Genomic DNA, 14145 nt, shown 5'->3' with positions numbered 1-14145 from the left:
AATTAGCTACTTGTTCAAAGTTACACAGCTGAAGTAAGGGGTAGTTCTAGGATTCAAACCCAAGCATCCTCTGTCTTCCATTGTGCTATATATAGAGGAAATACAGAACCATTTACCTTCTTGTATGCAATGTATCTAACCATTACACTCTGGAAATGTGATACTTTGTCTATACTTCAGTTTATTGTCAAGATCAAATCAGTAAGTTGCACACAAATTAATTAGGTGTGTATCATTCTACCATAAATAATATAAATCAATACAAACAAAAGCCATATTGAAGCAAACATTATCTTTACGTGTGTATATGTTTTTACGTGTATGCTAATTAAAGAAGTATTAGAAGTTTGAGATAAGTAGCAACTGTCTTCATTTTTCTGAGCCATAAGTAGTTTAAATTATGTGAATTTTTGTTTTTGGCATTAAATGCCAAGTTTCTATACTTTTAAATTACCTGAATCTCTGTCCATAGCTTCAACCCTTATGACAAACTCCCCTGGATTTTGGTTTTCTTTAACTGAAGCTTCATACAAGTTCTGCTGAAATACTGGTGCCTCATCATTTACATCAAGAACAGTAATTGTCAAAGTCTGGGATGAAGAAAGCACGGGTATGCCGTCATCCAGGGCCAGAAGGGTCAGAATGTGCTGGGTTTTTATTTCATAATCCAAAGGACAAGTTGTTGTTAGTAAGCCTGATTTGAAAGAGGAGAAGACAAATATTAGAAACATTTTTTTAAAGAAGTCATGGTTACTCCACCTTTGTCTAAATTACCTAACTTGCTAAAAATTCAGACGTTTTCTTTGTTCAAGAATAAATCTTATTGGGGTGCCTGGGTGACTCAGTCAGTTAAGCATCTGACTGTTGAGACTCTTGATTTCAGCTCAGGACATGATCTCATGGTTCATGGGATCGAGCCCCACATCGGGCTCTCACAGAGGCTGCTTAGGATTCTCTGTAATCCTAATAAATAAATAAATAAATAAATAAATAAATAAATAAACAAATAAGTAAATAAATAAATAAATAAGAGGCTGCTTATTTATTTAGTTTGAGAGGATTCTCTGTAATCTTTATTAGGATTCTCTGTAATCCTAATAAATAAATAAGTAAATAAGTAAATAAGTAAATAAATAAGAGGCTGCTTATTTATTTAGTTTCTCTCTCTCTCAAACTAAATAAATAAACTTAAAAAAATAAATCTTATTAAACTGACATTGAGTTTATATATTACCAAGAATAAAAAATATATATATTGCCAAAAAATAAAAATGATTCTTTTCACTAAAAGACTACAAACATTCTAGTTTAAATTATAAAATGAATGAGAATTCAGAAATAATCTACCATATATCATTATCTATGGAGATGATTACATCAAAATTATTTACCTATCCAACTTTTACTTTCATTTAAAAAATCTAGGTTAGAGGTGCCTGGCTAGCTCAGTCGATAGAGCACATGGCTCTTGATCTCAGGGTTGTGAGTTCAAGCACCGCACTGGGCAGGGAGCCTACTTAAAATAATAAAACAAGGGTGCCTGGGTGGCTCAGTTGGTTGAGCATCCGACTCTCAATTTCAGCTCAGGTCATGATCTCAGGGTCATGGGGTCGAGTCCTGCATTGGGCTCTGTACTGAACATAGAGCCTGCTTGGGATTCTCTCTGTCTCTCTGTCTCTCTCCCTTCCTCTGCCCCTCCCCTGTTCTCACATGCTCTCTCTCTCCTTAAAATAAAAAAAAATTAAAAAACCCCAAAGCCCAACCAAAACCGAACAACAAAACTAAAACAAACAAAAAAACAAATCTAGGTTGCGAGAGTATACACTCCAGGTCAAATGACACGTCGTGTTTAATGTTTTAAAGTGACCAAGTTACAAAAAGGTGAGTATGGCTATATTCTTTAAGATAAAGACTTAACATCTCTTTATACTACTCTCCATTAACTATCTTTTTTTTTTTTTTACTAACAAAAGATAGTTAAGACTTTATAACTCAGGTAATAAACTCCAAAGCATGTAACTTACCTAAGCAAAGTGTTACAAAGTTTGCACACATAGAGCTGCTACCTGATTCCAGTTCCCATAATTCTTCTTTTAGGATTGCTGTTTGCTTCTCTAACACATGCTTATCCTATGAGAACTTATCTTCATATAATTAAAGAAGCTTGCCCTTTTAGATTTCATAAGATAGTTTTTCAATTACTTATCACTTTATATTTCAGAGCCAAAGCCATTGCAAAACTCACTAAGTCTTCCTCATAAGAAATGTGAGCTTTGTGAAGAAAAATAGCCTGTCTTCTCTGAATGCATTCAGCAAGGATCATTTATGTCTTTGAAAAATATCTCCACTGAAACAGCCAGTACCATTGCTCAAGAGTCGTGATACCTATATTACTGAAGCATGATTCTAATTTTATCCATCCTCTTTAACGATCTGGAATAGACCTTCCTTAGCCATGCTGGAAAACATTTTAAGTGTCATTGAAACAGGTCCTTGGAGACCCCTGCTCTAACAGAAATCAGCAGCTGAGTCTGGACTATCTCTCTGTCAGTTGGGCTTTTAGGTGATGGTCATGCGTGCCTCAGAATGGAACCATATGTACAGGATTTAATAAATATTTTGATGAAATTTTCCAATGGTATATAGCCAGACTATAATCATGACTTCCAAATCCTATACATTCAGTCCCATTCCAAATAATGTTCCTAACTAACAGTTGGGCCAAATGGTATGTACATCTGAGATGTTTTATCTAAGACTTATGCAGAAATGGCTTTATTATATTTTGCTAGTCCATCTTTTCAAATCAGGTTGAGGGATGTTCATTTCCAATTTCACAAGAATGACACTCTATACATGTAATCTTCCATCGAAACACATCAAAATTTCCAGGAGATGTTATCTGGCAATATGGTGACAGCAAGAAAAGTGAAGTGACAGTGAATGACATTGAATAAGTGACAGAGGGGACGGTGAGTAAATGCTTCTGTAAAAAATAAAATGTTACAGCTGATGTGAAAGTAAGGGTCTTAATGCCCATATCAATCCAATAATTTACAAATACAGTATCTCCAACTATTTACAAATGCGTATTTGCACAATCTTACAGATAGGATTCTATGCTAATGTCTGATCAATGCTGACGCTTAGTCTTGCTCTGCCTCAATTTCCTTTGGGCCCTGTGAGGACCCACAGTGCAAAGTCTCAAAGAAGTTTGCCACTGTATATTCATCCCATGAAATGTGAGCTAGCAACAAAGCACAGTCGATTTTAATTTCAGCAAAAAGGTCAATTACAGTTGGTTCTCTAAATACAACCTCTGTGCCTATCATATACGCAAGTTAAACAGTAAATCAAGTCACATTTCTTTAAAGCCAGTGTATCTTGAGAATTATTTTAACATAGGAAAACAAAAAGGACAAATGTAAGCAAGTGATCAGAGACTTTAATTGACAATGGCATACAGTACCTGATGACTCATCTAGCATAAAGGCCATGTTTTCATTTCCTGAAAGGATGCTGTACGTTACTCTTCCATTCCTTCCTTCATCTGGATCTTGAGCAGTTATGTGGTGCACCAAAGAGCCCACTGTGGCATCCTCTTTGATGTGGGCCATGGGGAAAGACATAAAAGTGGGGCTGTGGTCATTTACATCCAAAATCACTACCTTTGCCATCAGTGATCCCACGCGCCGGTCTGTCACATTCACAGCCTGATCGGATGCTGTTATTGTCAGCATGACAGCTGGAACTCTCTCTCTGTCAAGGGGGGATGCAGTGACTAATGTGCCAAATGAGGGGTGGATAAGAAAGGGACTCATGCCAGGGTGGTGGGATTCGATGAAGTATTGAATTCTACTGTTCAAAAAACTGCCATCCCCATCCTTGGCATTGAAGACATGCACCAGCGTCCCTATAGGGACATTCTCTTCCACACTTATCACGATGAGCTCTTCTTGGAAAGATGGGGAATGGTCATTCTGATCTTCCACATCAATATTAAGGAAGACCGTGCTATTCAGGGGAGGGGTTTTGCTATGGTCTTTAGTAACCACCCTGAATAAATAATGGGATGTCATTTCATAATCAAGTTCCTTAGAAAGGAATAAGTCTCCTGTCGAGCTGTCAATTTTGAAGTGCCCATCCTTGTCATCTGCAGCAATACTAAAATGTAACTTTCCATTATGATGTTGCTGAAGGTGATCGGCTGACTTTATCAAGCTCATTATTTTTGCAGGCTTCAAGTTTTCTGGTAAAACTAAGTGTCTAATATTCTGAGAAATGATAGCTCTCCCTTTTGATAGAGGTATCACCTGAAATAAGAATGGAAAGAAGGTGTTAATTTGGGATCCTTTGTAACAGATGAATCAATAGATGTGATGATAGTATTTCAGAAGCAAATCCCTTCCATTTGTATGATACACATATTAATTGGTGAGAAAACGTCTTTTTCTATTATATAATTCCAAGGTGTCTCTGAAGATTGAAAATTGTGTAATAGCTAGGAGATAAGAAAGTATACAATTTTCCACTTCCCCATTTGTTTTAATGTGTGATAGTATCTGGGAGATAAGAAAGTACAGAATTTTCCACTTCCTTGTTTGTTCTAACGCGTGAAATGAGGTTTGGTAAGACCGTGCTACAGTTAAGCTGAATTGTAGCTTTGTGATTCTTCAAGAAGACTGTGGGATAGATAGTTCTCCAAATTACTCTAAATCCTAGAGACCAATATATCCATAATGGCCACATCTGTGCACATTTATGTATCATGTGTCTTTGTTTATCTGAAACCAGAGACTTGGAAGTATTATGATATAGAATTTTCTCCTAACCCACATATCCACAATCAACAAAGAATATAATTTGGAAAGCAAATTCTTAGGGATATCTCTTCTTGATTATTACACACATCTATACTAATATTACTGATTATCATGTGCATGAACAAAGAAATCTAGCTAAGCACAGTCATCTCATCTTTGACTGGTTAGTGTGAATTTTTCCTACAATGAAGACTTCCCACAAGTTGTTTGCTCATTATGATTAAAGCAAAGCCGTAAAATACGGTTCTGAAGTGACTTTTCTAAATTTAAAAATAATGACAAAGAACTATGTGACTTATTATTGACCACGTGTTTACATACAAGTTTCTCCCACAAATTTACCAGGTCCTTGCAATTAGGAAAAAGTAAAAGACAAGACACTTTTTTGTTCTTCATAGGCAGAGCAATGTAAATGCAGTGAGCCTATGTAGTGAGAAAGGTAAGTATCTTGTCAGGAAATGTACAAAGTCAAAAGTTAAAAGTTATTTGGGTCTAATCATTTCGCGAGTCATAATAAAAAGACACACATGAATCTTCGGTGCTCTCTAAATACAGCATTCACATTATTTAAGGAATTTTGACCATAACATTTGTATAAAAATCAAACAAAAACCTTCAGAATACCTTTAAAGTTTTTTATTTTTTAAATGTTTATTTATTTTTGAGAGAGAGAGACAGACAGAGCATGAACGGGGGAAGGGCAGAGAAAGAGGGAGACACAGAATCTGAAACAGGCTCCAGGCTCTGAGCTGTCAGCACAGAGCCTGACGCGGGGCTCGAACTCACGAACCATGAGACCTGAGCTAAAGTCGGAGGCTTAACTGACTGAGCCACCCAGTCACCCCTCAGAATATCTTTTCACACTGTACGGTGACAATGGAACATTACCTGAATATTAATGACTGCCTGTCCTTGAAGAGGAGGCTCCCCCTGGTCACTGGCAATTATGGTCATCCTGTAGGAAGGTCTGTAGTCATGTGAAAGTATTGTGGTTGTTCTGATTTCACCACTGTTGGCATCAATCTTGAAGTGATCAGAACTACCTTCTATAGACACACACGGAAATTAAGAAATCAATGTTAACTGACAGTGCAGAAAATAAAGAATTAACTAATCTACATAACCATATAATTTGGAAGATTTATTTGTTTTCAGCTCTGTGAGTGTACAAACATAAAATAATACTAAAAATATAGGCAAGAAACGTAACAGATTCTTAAATGTTTTATTTTGGAAATTTTCAAACATATATAAAAGTGGAAGGAATGCAACAATGAGCTTTTGTGTGCCTATCATTTTAGCTTCGATAATTATCAACTCATGACTGATCTTTATTCCCCATTCATATAATTTCCCCTTACCATCTTCTTTTCAAGCAAATTCCAGAAATCCTATCATTTCTTCTGTATATATTTCAACATGCATCTCTAAAAAATAAGGAAGTTTGCCTGGGTGGCTCAGTCGGTTAAGCATCTGACTTTTCATTTCAGCTCAGGTCATGATCTCACAGTCTCGTGAGTTTGAGCCCGGCATTGGGATCTGTGCTGACGGTGTGGAGCCTGCTTGGGATTCTCTGTCTCTCTCCCTCTCTCTCTCTCCTCCTCCTCCCCTACTCATGCTGTCTCTGTCTCTCTCAAACAAATAAACTTAAAAAAAATTTTTAAAAAAAGGAACATTTTTAATATAGTCACAGGACTTCATTATTCTATTAAAAATTAATAATTAGCAGGGCATCTGGGTGGCTCAGTTGGTTGAGCATCCGACTTCAGCTCGGGTCATGATCTCACCGTTCCTGGTTCCCGAGTTCGAGCCTCATGTCAGGCTCTGTGCTGACAACTCAGAGCCTGGAGCCTGTTTCAGATTCTGTGTCTCCCTCTCCGTCTCTGCCCTCCCCCGGCTCATGCTCTGTCTCTCTTTCTCTCTCTCTCTCAAAAATAAACATTAAAAAAAGTTTTTTAATTAGTAATTATCCCTTAATCTCATCAAATGTAAAGCGAGTTTTAAATTTCCATGGTCTCATAACTATCTTTTCTTTTCTTTTTTTGGTTAGCTCAGCTCAGGTTCAACATAGAGTCTCTGTTTGCATAGCTCTTCAATCTGTGCACTTTTGTTATCCAGCTCTTCATTTTGTTCTTGCAACTCATTTGGTCAAGAAATGGATCATGTATCCTGAAGTTTATCATGATCTGGATTTCACTGTTTCTCATCTGCAACATGTGGCTTAATATGTTCCTCTGTTATCTGTTCCTTAAATGGGAAGGTAGTTCTAGAAAGTGAGTCAGATTCAGGTTCAGTTTTGGGGGGGCGAGTTTACTTCATAAAGTGCCATTTTGCATTTTCCTTCAAAAGCACATGTCTGATGGCCTCCTTTTTTGATGTTGGCCCCCACTGATGCACAGCTAAAGATACATTCACTAAAGATACATTCAGTGTTGCTAAGTACAATATTCTGAGTCTATCATCCATTCTTCATTTATTAGCTGGAATATAGTAATAAAGAGAAACTTTCGGGGCACCTGGGTGGCGCAGTCGGTTAAGCGTCCGACTTCAGCCAGGTCACGATCTCGCGGTCCGTGAGTTCGAGCCCCGCATCGGGCTCTGGGCTGATGGCTCAGAGCCTGGAGCCTGTTTCCGATTCTGTGTCTCCCTCTCTCTCTGCCCCTCCCCCATTCATGCTCTGTCTCTCTCTGTCCCAAAAATAAATAAACGTTGAAAAAAAAATTAAAAAAAAAAAAAGAGAAACTTTCATCTACATATTGGTCATCCAATGGGACAGTTCATCCCAGGAAAGTCAGAATAAATACTTGAGGCTAAACTTGTTTTAACAGTGCTCAGAATAATGGATTGGCTCACTAACATTGTCTAGGGCTCCAACTATGACAACGAAAAGTTTGTTTAGTTTCTGTTTTAAGAATGATTAAGCATGAACTAAACACATTGGCAGGGTTTCAATCTATTGCCATTATTATTCTTATTGATGTTCAAACTGTCCCTTCTTTGAAGAGTGGGATCCTTTTAAAGTTGATTCCTGAATTTTTGTAATATGATCCTAGTAATCTGTAGTAGGCTTCCTGTAGCTGGTAGGGCAAAATGGCACAGACTCATCTTATAGATTTCCTGTCCGAGACCTGGAGTCAGCTGTTTCTTCAAGGATACTTTACCAGTTATAGAAGATATAAAGACAAATAAAAAAGAATTCCTGCTCTTAAGAAAGTTGGAGCGCGCCTGGGTGGCTCAGTTGGTTGAACATCCAACTTCGGCTCAGGTCATGATCTCATAGTTTGTGAGTTCAAACCCCACGTTGGGCTCTATGCTGACAGCAAGGAGCCTGATGCCTGCTTGGAGTTCTGTGTCTCCTTCTCTCTCTGCCCCTCCCCTGTTCACACTCTGTCTGTCTCTCAAAAATGAATAAACATTAAAAAAAAAGAAAGAAAGTTGGAGGGTAGAGCAGGAATTTATGTAGCATCTATTTATTTGTGATTTCTATGCTTCAATCCATTTATTTAATTCTTAACAAGAATACTGTAGGAAATTTCCATGAATGTTATGCATGTCTTTATTTGTATTATATTTATTTTTATCTTGTTATTTTTCTTATATTTTATAGTTTCCTCTATTTAGCAGCTGGATGAAGTACAAGCAAAGGTATGAATAACATAATATATACCATCATTTTTTTATATTGCTATGCCTCAAGTATCATTCTAGAAGCTAAGGTTTAAAAATAATCTATATTTCAAACATTCGGAACTATATGCTGAGCATCCATGTAAACATTTCCAAATGTGTCAATTCGCAAAATTTCTTCAGAAGTTTTTAATAAATGACAGAGTAACACTACAGCGGAGGATCTGGGTATACTTCCAGATCACATTCCCCTCCTTCTCCGTAACTAGACCCTTTTCTAAAAGTAGTGGTTTATGTTTCTAGTACATATATCATGAGTAATATATCACATGGTTTTATTTCCTTCTAAATAATGGTATTAGAGCAGGATTAGAGCTTAATACATTAATTTTTCTGTGTATGTCCGTGTGTGTGTGTGTGTGTGTGTATATGCAACAGGCTCATTATCACTCAACAATCCATCACATTGTCCTTAGGATCTTGAACTTCCCCAAGCATGAACACGATACTCCTTTTCATTTCATTCTTCTTTAAGATCTTTCATTGATATTTTGTTATTTTCTGGGGCGCCTGGGTGGCTCAGTCTGTTGAGCGACCGACTTTGGCTCAGGTCGTGATCTCATGGTTTGTGAGTTCGAGCCCCACGTCAGGCTCAGAGCCTGGAGCCTGCTTTGGATTCTGTGTCTCCCTCTCTCTCTGCCTCTCCCCCACTTATGCTCTGTCTCAGAAATAAATAAACATTTAAAAAATATTTTGTTATTTTCTACTTTAAAGGTCTTGAATGTCTTTCATTGAAATTTTCCTCCCTCTGCTCCTATCAGGATGATCCTGATTTGGAGGGTTTTGAAACATATTATGTAAGGGGCTCTCTTTAAGAAAAATAAGACCATATTACAAATATAAATTGTTCACTGCCCCCTACTGCCATCCCAGAAGAGCCCTTCAGGTGAAGGCCCTGAAACTTAAACTCCATTACTTCACAGTAAATCTGCCCCAATATCCTATGGTTTTCTTTGTTACAGTGAGTGAGATCTTTGAAAATGTGCTTCGTTTTTTTAAATGTTAGTGGTTTTTGTATATTGACATAGTTCCCAGAAGGTTTTTATCTTATTCATTCCAATGGTTTGGCTGCAGGATCTTTTGGGTTTTCCATGTGGACATTATCTGCATAATAGGTAATGTTATCTCTTGCCTTCTTATGTTTGTCACAAACATGACAAAGCAACAAATATCTTTTGAAAAGAGTGTAAAATGCAATGCCAACTAAAGCTTATCACTGGAACAAATCTGAGACTTGTACGTTCTAAAACAAAAACATAAATATGAAGTTCGAACATACACACACATATATATATGAATGTATGTGACCTTTTCCAGGTATGGTTTACTTTGACCTTAAGAATATTTAGGCTTCATAAAGATTCATAGCTTCTTGGTACTCATAATCATATTTCTTTATACTTAATACAATTTTGATTCGCTAAATACTTTATTTTCAATAAAAGTTGATATGCATTTCAGATTACTGAAAAATATTCATTAAGGTGGATGGTTGGTTGGTTTCTATTTGAGACACACAAAAACCACTATGATTTTACATTACATTTTTAAGTTATTTTGAATTTTTCTAATGTTTATTTTTGAGAGAGAGAGAGAGAGAGAGAGACAGAGAGACAGAGTGCAAGCAGGGGAGGGGCAGAGGGAGAAGGAGACACAGAATCCAAAGCAGGCTCCAGGCTCTGAGCTGTCAGCACAGAGCCTGACGTGGGGCTCGAACTCACAAACTGTGAGATCACATGACCTGAGCCCAAGTAGGATGCTTAACCAACTGAACCACCCGGGGGCCCCAATTTCGTATATGTGCTGCCAAAGCAAGCACAGTTATTTTTTTAAAATAAAGGTGATTCTAGATAATAACAAATTTATTTTGTTTGTACCTGGTGTTATTTTCATCATTAACCATTTTCCCAGAAGAAGGTAGATAGTTGGTAGACAAAAGAGAAAATTCTAAAAGCTCTTAATTCTTTTATGAAGGGTGACTTTTACCTGGAGATACTGAATATACGACTTCTGCATTGTTTCCTTCGTCAAAATCCTTTGCAAACACAGTTGTCACCAACATATTTACTGGCTGACCTTCCAGAACCTGTTATTAAAACAAACGGCTTAAAAATTAGGCAAAGTTTAGAAAGAAATATGAATCTTTAAGTGAAAGAACACATTACTACTAAGCATTTTGAAAACTATTTTAAACATTTAAAAACATTTAAACATTTAAATATTTAAATATTTAAACATAAAAACATTTAAACATTTTAAAATCCACATATAACTCAAATGTCTACCACATAAATTATATAAATAATTTTTACATACATGCAAATCCATGAAAAGAAACAGCACTATAAATTTAAGTCTTTCACTCAATTTGGACAGACTATTTGCAGCATTTGAACTAATTTTGAGGGAAAAAAATAAAATTGACTAAATGACCTTAGATTTTGGACATATTTTAAGAATTCTAGCATCTTCTCATTCCCCAAATATGCTAGAGATTGATATAAACCTTTATTTCAGGGAACACACCTAATACAGGTAGCATACCTCATTAGTTAACAGGAACTTTTCAGAGGATTTTGAAACGTACACGTGGAGTTGAACTCCAAGTGAAGAGTCCTGTTACACTGCCATGGGATATTTTAATGATATAATTAAAATCAAAATGATACCATAAGAACGCTTTGCTTTGGTAGAATTTTCCTTAAATACAGCTTTGGAGGATGATTTTAAAGCTATTAACTGTCTCGGTACCTTTTTTGAGTTGTTCAATATGCATATCTGAACACAGTTTGAGTGTACGGTTGTTTTGGAGTATAGCTTCCAAGCTTTTTATTCATTCATTTAAAAAAGTAAAGTACCTCCAACATATATTTATTAATTATGTACATAAACAAATATTCTAACTTACTATGTGTACTATAAACCATAGAAAACGTGGAGATGAAAAAGATGAAATAAATATAGACATAATGAGAAATTTCTGCATGTGCTACCAAAGATCAAATTTTATAATCTCTGGTTGCACGTCTACTTTAGAGCTACAAATTGTTCCCCTATATTTAACTAATCAGCTTAGAGATGGGTACGAATCACCCAAAAGGAACTCTGCACAAAGAGATGCATGCAAGTTACTGGAAAAATAATCCACACTCGAGCATTACTGACAATGGGGCACCATTATGTTTGGGCGCAATGGGCAAAACTGCATTATCATTACACTAGATGGGTGATCTCAAATAGCACATACAATCATTTTTTTTTAATTTATGGGGGTTTTTTGTTTTTTGTTTTGACATGTGAATAATTTCTAGATCTTCTGGAAATGTATGCATTGCCACACCAAGGCTGATTTGATAAATTCACACATTTGACCACAAGATGGTGCTCAAAACAAATGACTAAGAACATTACAAATTCATTGCAAGGTTACTTCACTCTACAAACCTTGACGTGCAATTCCTTTCCAGGGAGACACTGTGGGAAATATGGCCTGTTGTCGTTGATGTCAGTAACTGAGACGTAAACCACCATGCTGGCATTTCGTGGTGGGGAGCCATGGTCGGTCACTAGGACAATCACCTGATGGTGTACCTGATGCTCATGGTCCAATGCCACCCAACTGATCAATTCGCCTAAGGAATATGGAGTAGAACAAAAGAGGCTGTCACCACGTACTAGAATCTTGCCAGTATGAACCACATCCAAACTAAATCACAGAAAGGAAAACCAGATAGAGAACTCAGAGTAAATGCACAGTTTCCAAGATGATGTATATTAGTAGTTTGACTCCACTGTTAAATTTCCTGAAGTTTCTCCTGAAAATACCACTTTAAATTTGTCCCTCTTTGTATTTCAAACTATCTACCATTGACCATTTGAACTAAAAGAAAAATGCATTCATAAAAATAAATGATGAAGTACTCCTTGTGAATTTTGTAATAATTTAGAAGATTTAAAATTACAGCGTATCCTTTTTAAATTATTTATCTATTTATAATTTATTTTTAATGTTTATTCATTTTTGAAATAGAGCATGAGCAGGAGTGGGGCAGAGAAAGAGGGAGACACAGAATCCGAAGCAGGCTCCGGTCTCTGAGCCGTCAGCACAGGGCCCGACACGGGGCTCAAACTCACGAGCCATGAGATCATGCCCTGAGCTGAAGTCGGCACTTAACCGACTGAGCCACCCAGGCGCCCCCAGCATATCATTCTTCATACTGCTTTATAAAATCATGAAAAGCAGCTCTGACATTACAAGTTCTGGGTTTTTGGTCTCAGTTTCTCCACCTCAGAGACTTCAGGCGTGGAGACTCAGGCAGAAAATCGCAGCTACCTCCACCTGCTGCCAGGGGCATTGGAGGCCACATATTCTCTCCCCAAAGCCCAGCTCCTGCTTCAGGGCTCCACCGCCATTAACTTCCTCACTCCTTATGGAAATATCTATTTGTGAGAAAGTCAATACGAAGCGACTTCCTGTTACTTTTGCCCTCTTCATCCAAATGAAATGACAGTGTGTAAAACAAAACAAAAAGTGAAATTAGGAACAGAAAGGAAAATTCCTGTTTGGGTAAGGTGCCGAACTGTTGAGCCGAAACCCAGTGTTTACCACATAAACTACATTTATGTAGTGTTTACAAGATTTTTTGACAAAAATCACATACACAGCAACTGCATTTTGAGAGTTCCAAACTGTACTTCTCCCCTGAAAACCCTACACCCTGAATGGCAAGCACATTTTTATTTGACGAACCAACTCCGATTGACAAGTAGCAGTCTGGCGGGCAGTGGTGAAAAAGACTGTGGAGTCCAGCGTGGTGCTGCACACAGGAAATGCCAAGGCAGGCTGGGCTTCCATGGGAGCCAGTCCGGATCACCACAGAGACCGCTCAGAGCATCAGGGTGGGGGGGGGCAGGCACGCCACCATGCTCTGAAGGGTGGTCTCAACTCCTATGTTGCCACACTGCACTCATCCCTGGTGAACGGGAATACAGAAGGTAGTCTTCCAAGTCCCTTCACTGATTTTAGCTCTCTTCCCTTCAGAGCAGGACAACGAAGCACAGCAGGAATTATCCCTTCTAGTCATGGTGAGGAAACTGAGCTCTGAGGTTAAACTACTTGCTTAAAAGCCATATATCAATTCGAGGAAAGGACACCTGGTCTTTCTGAATCTGGGTGCTGGATAATCGCAGGAGAGAGAAAATCATAGGGGAGCCAACTGTATATTTTAATTTATTTTTTAAATACCAAGTGAAAAAAAAAAAAAAAAACACAGGTGAAATAGAAGACCTACAAAACTGTCTACCGGAGGGAAGTAAAGAGCAAGCAGGTCGCCCTGTATAGCTAGGCACTTTGTGCCCTGCAGAGGGCGTCCCAGCTTGGGAGTGAATGAGAGCTGAAATCCAGTTTGCAGCCTCCCTGGCAAGTCATGTGCCCTGGTGTAAAGCTCCATCTGCTGGAGGAAGGGGCACCTGTTCCTAATTCACATAACAGGCACTTCATAAAGGCCTGAAGTTAATCAGAAGTGAATTCAAATTCTGTCCCACTACAGGGCAAGGGGTACCAGTTACAAAGGCTACAACATAACCGTATCTCCTGGAGTTGTATGAAGTGAAGGCCTTCTCTATTTCCTTCTAG

At 37.7% G+C, this 14145-nt stretch overlaps 1 protein-coding gene across 1 annotated transcript in view; it reads right to left on the bottom strand.

Moving 5' to 3' along the window:
- DCHS2 (dachsous cadherin-related 2) overlaps nt 1-14145 on the bottom strand; it is a 245080-nt gene that overhangs the window by 73238 nt on the left and 157697 nt on the right. The window contains exons 7-11 of the mRNA XM_030312882.1: nt 11955-12142; nt 10497-10596; nt 5712-5869; nt 3470-4313; nt 455-694 (exon numbers count right to left, since the gene is read on the bottom strand). Coding sequence (XP_030168742.1) covers nt 455-694; nt 3470-4313; nt 5712-5869; nt 10497-10596; nt 11955-12142 — 1530 coding nt within the window. The remainder of the gene's footprint in view (nt 1-454; nt 695-3469; nt 4314-5711; nt 5870-10496; nt 10597-11954; nt 12143-14145) is intronic.

This window comes from Lynx canadensis, chromosome B1 (genome assembly GCF_007474595.2).
Source record: "Lynx canadensis isolate LIC74 chromosome B1, mLynCan4.pri.v2, whole genome shotgun sequence".
Taxonomy (NCBI): domain Eukaryota; kingdom Metazoa; phylum Chordata; class Mammalia; order Carnivora; family Felidae; genus Lynx; species Lynx canadensis.
The sequence above is the reverse complement of the archived record's forward strand: the minus strand, read 5'-3'. Positions and strand labels throughout refer to the sequence as shown.